This window comes from Equus asinus, chromosome 23, assembly GCF_041296235.1.
Source record: "Equus asinus isolate D_3611 breed Donkey chromosome 23, EquAss-T2T_v2, whole genome shotgun sequence".
NCBI lineage: Eukaryota > Metazoa > Chordata > Mammalia > Perissodactyla > Equidae > Equus > Equus asinus.
In genome coordinates this window covers 17311470-17329120 of record NC_091812.1, presented here as the reverse complement: position 1 = coordinate 17329120, position 17651 = coordinate 17311470, and the positions used below count along the sequence as shown (strand labels likewise).

The following is a 17651-nucleotide window of genomic DNA, read 5'->3' as shown; positions in this document are numbered from 1 at the left end:
AAGCTAACATCAGGAACTCTTCCACAAAGACTCTGGCTTGCCTCTAAGGCTAAGTTGGTTTTCATCCGAATTTTCATGTCATTAACATTCATTCTAAAAAGGCATTTGGTCATCTGAACCTCTATAAAGGTTCTCAAAGGCAAAACTTCAGTTATACGGGAAATCAGAGTGTCTGGGACCACCTCTCTGATCCATCCCAATCATTCATTTGGACTTAACTGTCAAATATTTACCAAGCACCCATCGCAGTATTAGAATCTTTGCAGGCGTACAAAGTGTGTAAGCAAGGTATGGTCTGTCACTCAAATCAGGACAGTTATGCTACTGTAGAACTGGCTAGGGCCTTGGTTTATAAAAAAGCTCATTATCTGAAGTTTATATGTCGTTTAAAGATGACAATATTTCAAGTCATTTACCTTTCCCAGAGATGTGTTTCCCTGGCACACCAACAAGGACAGAAGCATTTAGTTTGGGGTTCAGGTGCAGAGGAACATATCTACTTAGAGTACTCCTTCGGTGCGTACATTACCGGAACTTTACAAACCAATTTTTAAGAGACAGTGGCTTACTACGCTTGAAGAAAGTATTGCCTCCGAGCTGAGAAATGGCACACAAACATACAAATATTGAAATACACAATTATCATAAGCTTATTTGCCCAACTTTCTGACACTGATGAACATTTTCAAAGTCTTAAGCTAACCACGTGAACAAAAATTGTTAATATAACCCACAGTTAATAGAACGTTTATTTTAAATTTACATATTTATTCTAAAATTCATCTCAAAGACAAGTGTTAGAAGTTGACTGTCCTATAAACTACCATTATTTATAATGAATAGTCTTTCAGGCTAAAATACACAGTGGGAGCAGACTGCCCCCCTGGACCTTAAATGACCCTGATTTCACCATTCTCTTCAAGCACTCGACTAGGAATGGTAACCACCTATTACCAATTAAAACAAGAGTCATGCTAGTGACCAATCTAGTTATTTAATGACAGCACAGTGACTTCACAGGTAACGATTTCTCAAATCCAGCACACAGAAGTACATTAACTATGTGCAGTGACTGGATTACTCGTGGAATCTAATCCAGTGTTGCTTAGGGAATCTCCATCTGCAGTCCTATCTGTAGGAGACAAAGACCAAACGAATCCACTCCTGTCTACACGCCATGTGAGAGTACAGAGGAAGGTGTGAATTAAAGAGTTTACACCTGTTAAAAATTGGATAGCTGCTAAATTTAATTTTGGATGAAACCAAAAGACCAAGGTTGGGTTTGATATCTACCTGACGCTTATTACACAGGTTTTTGGGTTTTTTTAAACAGCCATGACACCTCTAAATTGTTGCGTTGGAATAGGTGCCTGTGATCCCAAGGGAAGCCAGCGGTAAATAAAGCAGGATTGCCTGGAGAAACAGCTCACAGTACACACCCCTGAACGAATGGCCTTTGGGTGCCTGTGTACGTGAAGACGAAACCATCATCGTTATTTTTTATTCGTATTGACATCTCATCTCACTCCACAAAAGATTTAAGGCAAACTACCATCCTTAATCCCCAATTTAAAGCTAATTCTCTAGAGATCCAATAAGGGATGAAGGGAAAATTGAAAGCAGTTTTAAAAGTTTAACTAATAAAGAATATTTTATTTCTCAGCAACTCTGTGCACAGATTAAACTGAGATGAATAAAAGTTTTATTAATTATTTGAAAAAGCAAGAGAATATCAACACTAAGACACAAAGGGAGCTTGGACGTGGACTTAGATAAAATCTTGCAAAGCTACTTTTATACCCCTTCAGTTGCCTTTTCTGGGTGAAGAACTGAATCTCGGTGATTAGGTAAAAGGAGAGCATACACGAAGACCATTCAAGTTGGTGATCTTGACCTGGATGCAAACCAGGTCCCGACTGGGTGATTACTGGGGCACAGCGAGTCCACACTGGGGGTGAGGCCAGGATTCCAGCTCACCAGCTCTCTGGCCTGATAAGCGCCACAATTTCTCTGGGCCCTGTTTCCTCGCTGAAAACAAAGGGGTTACACCAAATGACCTGAGTTCCCTGCAGCTCACATCCTGTGACTCGAAATGCACTTTAATAAGCATCACCACCCATGTACCCTTTAGGGAGCCTCGCTGAAAGTCATTCCTGTGACTTTCAGTTATTCACAAGTGGCAACGGCCTGACTACCCTAAATATTAAGAACCAATGCAAGTCAAACCTAATGTCACTATTGTCAGTGTAAATTATGATTAGTCATTTTCCAACTAACTTGATTTTTACATCAGTTTTGTAATAGTTACCACAAGCTAAATGTGTAGACTAGGACAAAAGGACTAGTCCTTTGTCTTGCCTTTCTAAACGTTCCCAATTTATAACACTGCACGGATCCTTAATCTCGCATGCCTCTGCTCTTACTCTAGTGGTGAAGCAGGCAGCCTGTCCACAGCGAGCCCGCGTCGCCCACAGTGCCTGCGGCCGCACCGCTCTGCTTCGGCCCCTGCTGGGTCGGTCTAAGCCCCTCGTGGCTCTTCTTGGTAATATGGTATATTACACAAGATTTGCTTTGCTCACACATATTAAGCAAAGTATAGGCCACAAGTTTTCAAATTACAAGTCACTTGAAAGCATTTTGTACATTAATGACAAGGGTATTATGCAAGTAGTCTTTCTAAAAACTCTCACACAAAACACCTTTGTATTTAGACTCATTTAAAACTGCGGCTAGTGATGTTTGGGTTAACAGTCGGTGCTCTAGGCCATTGATTGTCAGAACCAGAAGTGCATGTACGAGAGCATAAACCAACAATGGTTCAGTGCTGACCAGGGAGGACAGAGAGAACGTGCTGGCACCGGTCACTCGGCACAGCATGCGGAGAAGAGAGTGACTCCAGAGGGAACCGAGAAAAAGGAGTTCCCCAGCGCGCAGGTCTCTCCTTCACGTCTGAAGATGGACTCTTCCTGCAGGCTTTTATTTTTTAAACAAAGTTATATTCCAGAAGAAGCTGCCACCGTCGCCATACTTGAAGAACTTGGGTTCTACTTTTGGTGTTGAACTCATGAAATACCTATTAGCTGACAAATTTTGACATTTTAATATACACACTTCAAAAGTACCCCCCAAAACTGTCTAAAGACCATCTCATTTTCCTACATAAAGTAGGTACTAAAACTCCACAATAATCATCTTTAGATGTATGTTTGACTTAGCACATTTCACAGTATCCAATCCCTCATGAATATTTCGTTGCGTTCTCTGTTCAATCCTGACACGCAGCACGGGATTCCAGTTTGATTCAGAGAGTGTGATTCCTCTTTTCACGCTGATCAAGTAAATTTATTGTGTCTCTTTTCTGATTTTCTGCATTAAGAACTAAAAAGGAAAGAAAAAACACAATATTCTAATATTAAACATTTTGAGAAACCAGCCCAAGCAGGTCCCATTTGACCTAAGTGTCTAGAAACTGTGTCACACAGAGGACAGTATCTCCCAGAGCAACAACCTAAGGTGGATTTGCATTCCTAATCAAGGACAAGGCAGTAAAGAGCCCACAGCACGGCCAGCAAGGTGCCAGGAAACAAAGCCAAAAGAGCTAAGAACTCATTGTTTAAAAGAAGGAAACAATGCCCCATATCCTATAGAATGGACACGATAAAATGTACTCTCATCAAATTTTTGACATGACCAGCCCCTGGTGTGCCGCGTGGCTCCCTCTGTCAGTGCACCTCCAGCAGGAGGCCCACTGTCTTAAGTGCCACGTACGGCATTGGTCAGCTCGTGACTCCAAAGCTCTTCCTTGACAGAGCTGAGGTCTTTCTGTGGCTTCCACCATCCTTACTCTATCCTTTGACACACAAACGACGTAAAAAGACACAGCACAAATAAAACCTAAAACCAATGTCCTGATTTACAATGACTGCACATTAAATGGTTAATGATTTTTTAATTAATTAAATGACTGCCTTAAATGAATAGTGTCTTTTAAAGTTCTCTAATAAAATTGGAGCTAATGCCTTTTTCTCCTACCGTCCCTGGAGCAAACAGGGTCTTAAAGCGGTTCAATGACATAATCTTAAAAATGATGTTGATGAGACGACTTCAACTTAAAACTCTTTCTTAAAAGAGCTTGCAGAGCATTTATCTTCTTTACTTTGCCTACCCCCTCACTCTGTTTAAAACCTTGCACAAGGCCAAATCCTGAGAGGGACACCTGGGAGTGGGGGATCCCAAAGCGTCACTGTAAAGCCGAACATCCTGTGGGACACTAGGTTCGTTCCCGGGCAGGGAACCACACCACCCGTCTGTCGGTCTTAGTGTAGTGGCTGCGTGTTGCTGCCGTGATGAAAACTGTGCCAGTGGTATCTCAGATGCCAGCAGGGCCGCTCATGGTGCACAGGCTTCAGCGGAGCTTCCGGACTAGGACAGGCCAGGAAGAAGGACCCGGCCACCCATTTCCAAATAACTGGCCATGAAAACCCTCTGAAGAGCAGCAGAGCACTGTCTGATAGAGCTCCAGAAGCTGAGAGGATGGCGCGGAAAGACCGGGCAGAGTTCTATTTTGCTGTACTCAGGGTGGCTAGGAGTCAGAGTCAACTCGATGGCACCAACAAAAGGCTCATTTAAAAGGATGTGTCAAAAGAGATGAGAGAAACCACACCAGAAAACATGCTATTCAGGAACTGAGGGACACAAATGAGTGGAGTCAATGATAAAGAACAGAAAGATCCAGAGACCTTGTATATGCTTAAAATTCTGACTGCTAATGTGTTCACCTTTTGCATTACAAAAATTACCTAAACAGCCCATGAAAATAATTTAAAAATCAAGTTAAGACTTCTGGAAACCCCAAACAACTCTGCCAATTGTAATAACTGAGATGTTGGATAAAATTGAAAGGTATTTTTTAAGAACACATTGTTGAATCAAACAAACCCAAACTGAGGGCCTTTCTCCCAAATAGCTGGCCACAGCACTTCAAAAACCATCACTGTCATAAATGATAAAGCCAGATGGCTCCGAGTTAAAGGACACTAAAGAGTATGACGGTAAACGCAGCGTGTGATCCTGGATGAGGTCTGGGACCAGAGAGGGATACTGGCAGGACAATTCACTAAATTTAAAACATGTCTATAGATAATAGCACGTGTCAATATCACTTTATTCATTTTGATAACTGCACTATGGTTACATGAGACATTAACATCAGGGAACCTGGGTGAAGCGTATACGGAAATTCTTGCTATTTTTTAAAAATCTAAGCTATTTCAAAATGAAAACTTAAAATTTTTTTAAAAAATTAAAGAAAACATTAAAAAGCATTGCCTATAATGGCAGTTAAAACAAGGAATCTGCCAGGCCAAAAATGAAGTGAAAGTGACCACTCCTGAAGGGGACAAGCATCAAAGCCACTTCTTGCCCTAAGGATTCTGTGGAAGCCTGAAGACACTGGGCTTCTCCCTTCACAGGTGCAAAAGGTGCTGGAGGCCAAAAACTCAAGACTAGGGCTCCACTCAAGACGGGGAGTCAAGAAAGGGGATCCGACATGAAGATGAAACCCTGAAGACTCCCATCCTTGGCTTAAAGGTAATGGGAAATGAACCTGGAAAGAAAGTGGGACGGCAAGAAAGCCTCAGGTGTGGACTGGCGGGATTCTTAACCACGTGAGATGACTGTGTAGAGATATAATTTGAACTTACATTTCCTATGTGATCCAAAAAAACCTGAAAAGAACTTACTTTATTAAAGAGGTTGTGAGTTTGCAGTGCCCTCCTCAAGACTGGCAGAGGCCAACTGCGTTCTCCAGTGGAAAACAACTGTAACTCGGTCCTCAAAGACGCCCCACAGACGAGGTTCCAGGGAACCCAGGAGCTCACAGTTAAAAAGCACCAAACACACAAGGAAACAAGGGATCGTAAGAGAGAATGTGCAGAGACAAGAGAAACACAAAGTTTTCAGATACCGCAACTAGAAGACAGGGAACATAAACAACTGTGTGTGATACACAGGTAGAGAAATAAAAGGTGTTTGCAAACGTGAGCGAGGAATAAGGGCCCACACAGAGTGGCCAAATAAAGTTCAGAAATGAAAAATAATTAAAATTAAAAACAAAGCATGAATTAAAGAATAGATAAGACATAGCTGAGGGAAAAATTGTTGAACCGGAAGATATTTCTGAGGAAATTATTCTGAATACAGACTAGAAAGGCAGAAACTGAAAACATGAAAAAGAGAATAAGAAACAGGAATAGAATGAGAAGACCCAACACACTTCTCATTGGAGTTCAGGAAGGATTCAAAAGGGGAGGAAGCGTTATTCAAAGAGACGTCGGCTGAGATCTTCCAGAGAGACTAGACCGGCCAGGTATTTTTAAAAGCTGTTAGACTTGGAACAGTGTGAATCATTAGAGAAATCAATGGCATAGAAAGAGAAAGTCCAAAAATTAGACCCAAGTACACAGGATATTTAGCATTTGATGAAGGTAGCAACTCAAATCACTGGCTTTGAGATGGCAATTTGAGATGGTGTTGGGCCAAATGGGCAGCCCTTTGGAAAAAGAAAATTGGAGCCACTCCTTGTGCCATATACCTGAACACATTTGAAACGAATCAAATGAATCAAGAGATCTAAACATAAATATGAAAGCAGAAGAGGATTCTGGAAAGACGGTGGCAACAGTGGCATCGTTCTTGAATCTCTGAGTCCCTACACAAAGCAACTAAAGTTTAGCTAACTAAAAAACTCAAAAACCATGGACAACATTTACAACAAAACTAGACGAGAAGGACTCTTGCAGACCCCAAAACATCAGCAGTTAAAGACAAACCATGGACATCCACCCATAGGATAGCAGCGTCTAGAGAGAAAACAGAGAGAACAATGGAGCATCTGATAGACCTAGCGCAAGAGAACCCCAAACAGCCAACAGATTTACAGCAGAAACGACCTGGGCCAATGGGTGAACTGCAGCTGGAAGTGGGGAGCTCCTGCTACTTCCAGAGTAGGTGACCACACAGTCCACGCTAATAAGGGGCAGGTGGAAGCTGTGGCCCATGAACTTCTGAAACTCCTCCCCAGGTGGAGCCCCTCACAGAGAAAAAGCGCCAGGTGTGGAGTAAAGCAGCGGCTGAGCAGGAGGGCGACAACAGACCAAGGAACCTGAAGACGGCCAAAAGATGGGACCACGTGAACTTCAAAAAGGAGAATAAATGCAACTGAGTGAGATCCATCAAATAGGTTTAAATCCTTAAGTTTATAATTATATTTTAAAAATGTCACCTTCAGAGGATGAGAGGGAAATAATTCCTGATTGTGAAAATGGTAAATAAAGAATCAAGCATTTATCCTGCCTATACTACATGAACAATACCACTGACTATTTACAAAATATTCCAACTAACAAACGAAATAGCAATGGCTGAATTAGAATGCCACCAATCAATTAATACACAAAGGCACTGACCATCAACTGCTGCTTACCTCACAAAAAGAAGGACACACACATTACATGTGTCCTGATGAAAGAACACGCCGCTATGCATCATCCTCCAAGGGCCTGAGCCCAAATATCAGCTGCTGATTTGCAGGAAAGAGGAAGGAAAGCAGAACATGCTAAACCACACCATAAATATACAATCCGCACCACCCGCACTGTGGAAAACTCCAGGGCAGATGGTTTGGCTCCGTAACAGACTGTAAAGAAAAGAAAGGAATGGAGGGGGGACCTGTAGATTAAGAGAGACTTAAAGACAGCTCAAATTTACGAAACTGGCGAAGTCTGAACAAGGTGTCCAGGGATGCCCACGTGGTTGGTAAATCCATAAATAAAGGCAAGAACATGCCTGGCAGAAAGGTCAGGACAGGCGTTTCTACCGCAGGAGGGACAGCGCTGTGACCGGGACAGCAGAGGGGCCTCCGGAGGGCCAGCCGAGCTCTATCTCCTGATGGGGGCAGGGGGGTGCTCACCTTCTCAAAGTTCATGTTTTGTGTGGTGTTCTGAATCTGTTTTCCTTCATAACATAAAACAGAAAATTCTGAAAGCATACTGAACAAAAACAGGCGAATTCCTTCCAACTCTAGATGGGAAAGCTTTCTAACTACGACTTAATATCCAGGGGCAAGAAAAGAAAAAAAGACAAAAATTTTTGAAACTTTAGCATGGCAAAAACACCATAAGCAAAACCAACACAAACTGGGAGAAAGTATTTGCAACTTACATCACAGATAAAGGGCGATCTCTCTAGCGTGTAAAGAGCTACTGAAAACTGACAAAGAAAACACCAAGAACCTGACAGAAAAACCAATTTTAAAAAAGGAAACCATGAGTCCATAGTGATGCTAAAACAAGTGTGCGTGGGGGCAGGGAGTGGTCCTTAAAGAACGGCAGCTGTAAAAGTGAGGGGGGACAGGACGCGGACAGTCACCATGCAGACCAGGGTTTTTCCAAGCTTCCCCTCTAGATGACTATCGGCTCCCAAGCGAAAATGGGCCTCTGCCATGGAGGCAGCTGGTGGGCATCGCCTTAACCAAGGCAGTACCCGCCATTACGTGGCTCCTGGTATGAAGCGAGAGGAACACCACCTGCATGCAGTCACAAGGAAGCAGACGAGTCCAGAACCTGATCCACCCCACTCTTCAGAAATCAAAACAGTAATAATATGGAGCGCTACTCCAAAAAGCTGTCTGGAAGCTCTGCGCGCACGCGAGGGCTTTTTGCTGGGCACTGTAGAGTGATCAAGTCCCTACACGTCAGTGAAGACAAACCCCCACCGACTCCTGAGGGCCCGAGCCCACCGCACACACGCGGCCCTCCTGAAAGGTCTGCAGCTGGGGCTCCTCAACCCTCCGCTGCCTCCGCTGCCCCTACACTCAAAGGCTTCTGAAGAAAACGAGTCCCCTGGAATAGCGATTACGTACAACACCGCCGTGGGAGTCGTCGCACAGTCAGTCCACAGGTGAAGGGCCACCAAGCAGACATGAAAGTGACCCACCCCACCCCAGTTCTCACCATTTACGCTTTTGTCATTGCCGGCAAGGGCTGCCTGCTTGTCTCTTTCAGATTCTGCTTCGTTTTCATCCATGTTGTAGTCATCATCTCCTCCCGGTTTCTGCTGGTTTCTCCCTATAAAATTGGCACAGACACATAAAACATAAGCTACATCACTTCTCTCTCGATGCCACAGGAACACCAGAGCTCAGGTACCGAGAGCTCTTCATGCCGCCTCTCAGGAATGACAGGGGCTCATGTGCTTGCTTCCGGTACAAATGCCCTGTAGGAGCTCTCTACTTAGGCATGCCCCACTTCAACTCTGACCTACTATACAAAACATAACCCTAAAACAAAGGGATATACTGCAGGCTGGAAATGGGGCAACTAACCAGCTAACTAAACCCAAATCCTGGTTTTTTACAGAGACAATCAACTCAAAGTTAACGAAAGGCACCACTCTTTTTCGGAAACAACAGATTTCTAGTTAATGACAGCATCTCCTCAGAATGGCTCATCGCTCCAGAAGAAGAAAATGGAGTGGCTATTGTGAGCCAAAGGATAAAATTTTCCATCACACATACAGAATTAGGTTCATTCTTCATTACGTTCATCCCTGGAGAGAACAGCGACCAGGAAAGAAGATTGGGACAAAATGCATTCCACAGATATATGCAGAGGGTCTAACGTAAGCATTTTATATGTGTATACATGTAGGTAAACAGCATCTTTTTTAAAAAAGCGTGCCCGGGCAAGTTCGCTCTAGTTAGACTCTCTGCACCCACTGCCTGCCGTGGAAAGGAAGCGCAGGCCTGGGAGCTGCGGCTTTACTCTACAGCGAGAGCAGTACAACTGCCCCAGAGCGAGGGGTCTCCCACAAGCCTGCAGATGCTCTGAAACTTGAGTGCCGCTGATCCGCCACTAGAGTTTCCTTTCTTTAACTGAGAACTCGTGAGAACACATTCTTCAGAAAAAGAAACTTGAGAGAAAATTAGATTTAAGTGGAATCAGGATAACTTCTGCAAATAAGCACATTCCCCAAATTCTGTTACTTGCTCAGTCCCAGAGCACAGGTGTCTTCTACCGACAGTCCCCTACGTGACAATGGTTCAACTCAGGATTTTTCGATTTTATGATGGCGCGAAAGCGATACGCATTCAGCAGAAACCATACTTTGAATTGTGGCCTTTTCCTGGCTGGCGATGTGCAGGAGGATATGCTCTCGTGCTGCTGGACAGCGCTGGTGAGAAGCAGCTCCCAGGCAGCCGCGCCATCACGAGGGGGAACCACCGAGACACTTAGAGCCGTTCTGTTTTCCACTTTCAGCACAGTAGTCAATAAATTACATGAGGTATTCTATGCTTTCTTATACAGCAGGCTCTGTGTCAGATGGTTTTGCCAACTCCAGGCTGATGTAAGTGTGAGCACACTGAAGGTAGGCTGGGCTAAGTTATAATGTTCAGAAGGTCAGGTGTACTAAATGCATTTTTGACTTACGATATTTTCAACTTACACGGATTTAGCAGGATGCAACCCCATCATAAGTTGAGAAAGATCTATATTTAAGCGGCTCCTGTGTCAGCTGGGTTTGCAATTTTTCACGTTTTTAAGGGACTAAAATACATCCCAGAATATCCTGTTGATCTCAGTTTCCCACATTTTCCATTAAAAAAAAAGCTCAACCAAACCAGAAAGGGATTCATGTGTCACTTTTCCGCACTGCTCAAATATGCCCCAAATCCCATCGATCCAATCATCGCCCCCCCTCCCTCCATGTGCCAGGCGCTGACCGGTGACGCCGCAGGACATGCAGACAGCTGCAGGCATGTGGGCTGCCTGCCATGAGGCCTAGTTCACTTGATACCAAGCACCCATCTCAAGGTCCTCCACCTGAAAAGTCCCCTTGCCTAGTCGTGAGTATTATTTCTGAAAGCGCCAAGTGTGGGGAGTGCACTGCTCTCCCACCTGCCTCCGACTCAACAATGGACGCCAGACGAACAAAGTGAGCCCCAAATGGGGAACTGCCGTTTGGTGAACCTCATGGTTACCCACCCGGAAGGAGACTGAGAGGGCCAAGTGCTTGGTGGAAAGGGGTCGGCCGGCAGCCCGGAGCCTCTCACTCACCTTCCTTGTCAGCATCCTGCTCCTCCTTCTGCCCATCAGGGATGACGAGCTGGTCCCGCGCAGGGCCCTCCATCTCCTGATTTTCCTGGCTCTCCAACAGGGTGGCTGGCACCTGTGGGGTCCGGCCAACTTCTCCAACACCTTTTCCACCCGCACGTCTGTCTTCTTCCACAGCCTGCTCCTGGCCTGGCTCGTGTGGCAGCCCCGGGCTGTCCCTCTGAAGCGCCTCCTCACTCACAACCTGAACCTCATTGGTTTCCTCTGTGCACAGAACAGTTAGCTGTGACCTCACTAGCATTTAATTTAATTAAAACAAAAACCCTAGTACCACTCCATTCCAGAGCCTTCCAAGGAGGGTGGATGGGGTGGGCTGTGGTGGGTGAGGCGGTTGGGTAATGTATTTTGTGACCTAAGCAGAAGACTCTAGGCCTCTCTACGCCTGCAGCTCCTCTTCAGAACCGCAAGAGGAAAGTGGTTAGACAAACAGCCTGGACTAAGTTACCTCAATTACAGCAACCACCTACAAGAGGAAGAGGGTGCTGAGGTGACCTGACCATCCCATCTGTTTGAGACAAGTCCTTGGGAGCCAACGACAGCTAGGACTCAGCCCCCTCCCATCAAAGCCACAGTCCCACCCGTGTCCCGAATAAAGCTGCGGCCTGCACATTTTTCACACGGCTCCCAAAGGACAAGACAATCAGTTCAAAGGACGAAACATCAGGAAGATGGAGAACGAGCCCTGCAGCCCCGACTCCAGGTGCCCGGGGACACTCACTGCCCCCTGCGGGCCCCCACCGCGCCCGTCCCCAGCAGCATTGTGCCCTGGGAGGACTAGTGCAGAGTGGACGGCATGCACTGCTGCTATGTTTTTTATTTGAATGGGGCTCCAAAGGGGGCTTAAACGTAATTACCAAGCTACACTTACCTTTGTCACCTTGTCTCTTTGAATCCACAGCTGCCTCAGAACTGGGGGCCGGGGTCCGGGGCTCGCTGTCGCCAGGCACGTCTCCTTTCCCTTGTGGAGCCTCTGCCTGCGGCAGGCCTGCGTCCTGCGGCCGGGGCTGAGGCTCGCTAAGGGCTCGGAGCTGAAACAGGAGCACAGGACCACAGGGCAGGGGCTCCGTGACCACGAACTTACAAAAACCCAAGCCATGCAACAGACCACCACATTCTTCTGACAAACGGGATCACTGAAACCTGAGACAGGCTGTGATCTATCCCAATCACACCCTCTCACCTGGCGTAAGTCAGGGGATCTGAGGTTGAGTCAAGATCTCCCAGAAGTACTTTCAACACTGGATTACCCAGGAGGCAGAAGATCAACAAGGAAAGAGAAGATTTGAACAACACTACAAACCAACTAGCCTGAACAGACATCCAGAGAACACTCGACCAAAAAAGGGCAAAATACGCATTTTTCACAAGTACACATGGAATATGCTCTAGGACAGGAGAGATGCCAGGCCACAAAACAAGCCTCAACGAATTTTCTTTCCTTTTTTTTTTTTTGGCTGAGGAAGATTCACCCTGAGCTAACATCTGTACCAATCTTCCTCCTCATGCTTGAGGAAGATTTGCTCTGAGCTAACGTCTGTGCCAAACAATCCTCTATTTTGTATGTGGGATGTCGCCACAGTACGGCTGCCAACAAGTGGTGTAGGTCCATGCCTGGGTGCCAAACCTGGGTTGCCAAAGCAGAGCACGCTGAACTTTAACCACTAGGCCACGGGGCTGGCCCCTAACCCTCAACAAGTTTAAAATCACTGAAATCTCCCAAAATATGTTCTCCAATCACAATGGAATGACACTACAAAACAATAACAATGAAATCTGAGAAATTCCCAAATATGTGGAAATTAGACAATATGCTCCTAAATAAACAATGTGTCAAAGAAATCACAAGGAAAATTAGAAAGTACCTTGAGAAAAATCAAAACAAAAACACAACATACCAAACTTACAGGAGGCAGCTAAGGCAGTGCTTAAAGGGAAACTTACAGGCGTATATTAAGAAAAGAGACAGATCTCAAATTAATAACCTAATCTTCCACCTTCCGATGCCAGAAAAAGAAGGGTGAACTGAACCTAAAGCAAGGAAGGACAAAATAGAGATTAGAGTAGGAATTAATGAAATATGGAACAGAAAAACAACAGAGAAAACCAATGAAACCAAAAGTTAATTCTCTGAAAAGATGAAGAAAATTGACAAAACTTTAGTTAGATCAAGAAAAGAAAGAGAGAAGACTCAAATCACTAAAATAGAAAACGAAAGGGGACAACACTACCAACTTTACACAAATAAAAAAGGGAATACTCTGAACAACTTTTGCCCACAAGTTTGATAACAGATGAAATAGATGAGTTCTTAGAAAGACACAAACTACCACAACTGACTCAAGAAGAAGAAAATCTGAGTAGACTTATAACAAGAGACTGAATTGGTCATTTAAAACTTTCCCCCAAAAAAAGTCCAGGCCCAAAGGCTTCACTAGTGAATTCTACCACACATTTAAAGAATCAATACTAAATCTTCACAACTATTCCAAAAACAGAAGAGGAAGGCATACCCCCAACTCATCCTATGAGACCAGTAATTACCCTAGTATCAAAGCCAGACAAAGACTCAGGAAAAAACCAATATCTCTTATGAATATAGACACCAAAATCATCAAGAAAGTACTAACAATCAAATCCAGCAACATATGAAAGGGTTATACACCATGGCCCAGTGGGATTTATCCCAGGAATGCAAGGTTAGTTTAACATCTAAAAATCAATTAACGTAATACATATCAAGAGCATAAAGGACAAAAAAACACACGATCATCTCAACACATGCAGAAAAAAATTTGGCAAAATCCAAAACACCTCTTGATAAAAACGCTCAACAAATTAAGAATAGAGGGGAATTTCCTCAACTTGATAACGGGCATGAAAAACATACAGCTGACATCAAACATAATGGTGACAGACTTAGTGCTTTCCCCTATGATCAAGAACAAGTCAAGGATGTCTGCTCTTACCACTTCAATTTAACACCGTACTAGAGATCCTAGCCAGGACTAAGAGGCAATAAGAAGAAACAAAAGAATCCAGATTGGAAAGGAAGATGTAAAACTATCTTCCTTTTCCTATTTTAGATGACATGATCTTGTATACAGAAAATCCTAAGGAATCACAAAAAATACGATTAGAATAAACAAATTCAGCAAGGCTGCAAGATACAAGACCAATACAAAAAATGAACTATATTTCTATACACTAGCAATAAACAATTTGAAAATGAAATTAAGAAAACAATTCCATTTATACTAGCAACAAAAAACACTTAGAAATAATTTGAACAAATGAAGTGCAAGACTTCTGAAAACTATAAAACATTGTTGAAAGAGATTTTCAAAGGACTTAAGGAAGTGGAAAGACATCCTACATTCGCACATCGGGAGACTTAATGTTGCTAAGACGGCAATACTCGCCAGTGACCTACAGAGCCAAGGCAGCCTCTGTCAGAATCCTGCCTTGCTTTGCTGAGAAACTGGCAAGCAGATCCTAAAGTTCATATGGGAAGCCAACCAGTGCACACTAGACAAAATAACCTTGAGAAAGAAGAAGAAAGCTGGAGGAACCACACTTCCAGATTTCAAGGCTTACTACACAGCTACAGTAATCAAGGCTGTGTGGTAGTGACACAAGGACAAAGAGGTCAATGGAATAGAATTGAGAGTCCAGAAATAAAGCTTCTTATTTACAGTAAACGGATTTTGACAAGGCTGCCGAGACAATTCAGCTGGGGAAAGAAGAGGGCTTTTTTCAACAAATAGTGCTAAGACAACCGGATATCCACATGCAAAAGAATGAAGTTGGACACTTAGCTCATACCATATACAAAAAATTAAATTAACTCAAAATGGATCAAAGGACTAAGTGTAAGAACTAAATGCTAAGAACTAGAAAACTCTCAAAAGAAAATACAGGAGTAAATCTTCATGACCATGGATTAGGCAAAGTGTTTTTAGATATGACACCAAAAGAACAAGCAACAAAAGAAAAAAACAGATAAACTAGACGTCATCTAAAACTTTTGTGCTTTAATAAACACCATCGAGAAAGTGAAAAAAGAACTCTCAGAATGGGAAAAAGTATTCGTAAATCATGTATTCAATATCTTTATATATCTATGAATATATAAAGAACTCTCACAATGCAATAATAAAAATAACTCAATTTAAAAATGGGCAGATTTGAACAGACACCTCTCCAAAGAAGATATCCAAATGGCCAATAAAGCATATGAAAAGATGCTCAACATCATTAGTTACTAGGAAAATGCAAATCCAAACCACTCCACACCCAGTAGGATGGCTACAGTGAAAAAGACAGATGATAACAAGAGCCACTAAGAATGTGGCGAAACTGGAACCCTCATAAACTGCTGGTGGAAGTGGGAAATGGTATGATCACTTTCTGAAAATAGTCTGGCAGGTTTTCAATACATTAAACATACCATATGACCCAATAATTCCACTTTTAGGTATACGCCTAAGAGAAATGAAAAATTCCGTTCACACAAAAACACATACATAAATGTTCATAGCAGCATTATTCATAGTAGCCAAAAAATGGAAATAACCCAAATCCCCATCAGCTGGCAAATGAATAAACAAAATGTGGTATATCCATACAATGGAATATTATTCAGCCATAAAAAGGGATGGAGTACTGATACATGCTACAACATGGATGAACCTTGAAAGCATTATACTAAGTGAAAGACATCAGACACAAAAGACCACAGACTGTCTGATTCCACTGATAGGAAATGTCCAGATAAGGCAAATCCATAGAGACAGAAAGTAGATTCGCGGCTGTCGAGGGCTCTGGGGACTGGGGGGAAGTGGGGAGTGAGCTATTGGGTACAGGGCTTCTTTTGGGGTAATGAAACATTCTAAAATTGACTGTGATGATGGTCACATAACTTTATGAATATACTAGAACTGTAAATATGATACAGGCGATTGTATGGTCTATGAATTACATCTCAATAAAGCTGCTATATTTAACACAAAGTTTTCCCAGAAGGCTGTGCTCTGCACGGCAGGCTGACAGCACAGCATTGATCAGCCCCATCAGTGACCAGGTGACCACGGTGGCCACAGGATGTAACCATCTCCTTGGGACTGAGTGTCCTCAAAACAAGAAAGCAATAGCAAGTCTCTCCCAGGACGGCCGTGAGCTTTAAGTGAGGTAACCCCTGTAAGCCCTGAGCGTGGGGCTGGGACTGGAGGCCAGCGCACTCGGTCAGAGTCCTGGCATCTGGGGACCGGCTGCTGTGTCTCAGGGAACCAAACTCACAAGGAAGGGCAGAGATCAGAGCAAATCAGACAGTGGGCAAGGGAAGAAGATGCCTGAAGAGAGGGCAGGAATACCTTCTGGAAGTCCCTGGCAGAAAAACACGAGAATTACCTGCTGGTTTGGGTCCTTTTTTTCACTCAGGTCCCTGGAAGCGACAGCTTCATTCCCCTTTTTGGTGACTTCTTCTATTCGCTCCTCACACTGCTCCTTCACCTCTTTCATCTGATTGATGCACTGGCTCCTTCAGTAAAAGAATGCCAAAGAAAGGACAAATATTTAGGGATATGTCTGTACACCCAGCACGTCCCTGATGTGACTCTGAACCCACTTCAAAAGGAGACCCAGCACATTTCTTTCACCCAAAAACACAAAGCTACATGTGTGTTTTCAGTTATTAAATGACAGGAAAACCGTAGTTGATTGAACTTACTAAAAATGTCACATTGTTCTAAAATAAGTGAACTTTACTGGTTAGAAAAAACAATTTTTTAAATATAATCTGGTATAATAAAAAATTTGGTCTTTGTCCCCAACTATTAGCACAGAGCTCCTAAAACCCTTGGAATTTCCTGAGCAATAGGAGCGTCTTCAGTTCTTCATAAGCAGCCCCTGTGGACCACACCTGCGTTTATGCTAATGAGCTGATTCAGGGAGGGGCCTCCACATCTAGGATGGAGGCTGCTGGTCAGAGGAACAGGCCACAGCACCAGAGGACAGGAACTTTCAGCCCCGCCCTGTCCTCCAGGGAGAGGAAGGGACTGGAGACTGAGTTCCGTCTCGTGGCCAACGACGTAATCAACCATGCCCATAGAACCTTAGACACAAACTCTGGACCACCAGGCTTGGCAAGCTTCCTGGTCGATGAACGTGTCTACATACCAGAAAGGTGGCCCCCCAATCCAACAGAAGCTCCTGCTTCCCCTCACCCCAGACCCTGCCTTATAAGTCTCGACCACTTAGCTGCTCCTGAGTTCTACCCTTTATACTAAAACTGTAATTTTAAGTACGGAACTTTCCTGAGTTCTGTGAGTTCTTCTAGAGAATTCTTGAATCTGAGGGTGTTGTGGGAAGCCTTGAATTTGGAGCTAGCCAGGCAAAAGGACAGGTGGCCTGGGGACACCCGGAACTTGTGGCTGGTGTCTGAAGTGGGGGCAGTCTTGTGGGACTGAGCCCCTTAATCTGTGG

At 43.9% G+C, this 17651-nt stretch overlaps 1 protein-coding gene across 5 annotated transcripts in view; it reads right to left on the bottom strand.

Annotated features, from left to right (window-relative positions):
• Positions 1-975: 975 nt before the first annotated feature.
• Positions 976-17651, bottom strand: part of GOLM1 (golgi membrane protein 1) — a 53909-nt gene continuing 37233 nt past the window's right edge. For all 5 annotated transcript variants that reach the window (XM_044757030.2, XM_014826960.3, XM_014826959.3 and 2 more), the window contains 5 exons: positions 16578-16707; positions 12040-12199; positions 11115-11375; positions 9012-9125; positions 976-3378 (listed from right to left, as the gene is read on the bottom strand). In XM_044757030.2, the coding sequence (XP_044612965.1) occupies positions 3302-3378; positions 9012-9125; positions 11115-11375; positions 12040-12199; positions 16578-16707 (742 nt within the window). In that variant the 3' untranslated portion in view covers positions 976-3301. The remainder of the gene's footprint in view (positions 3379-9011; positions 9126-11114; positions 11376-12039; positions 12200-16577; positions 16708-17651) is intronic.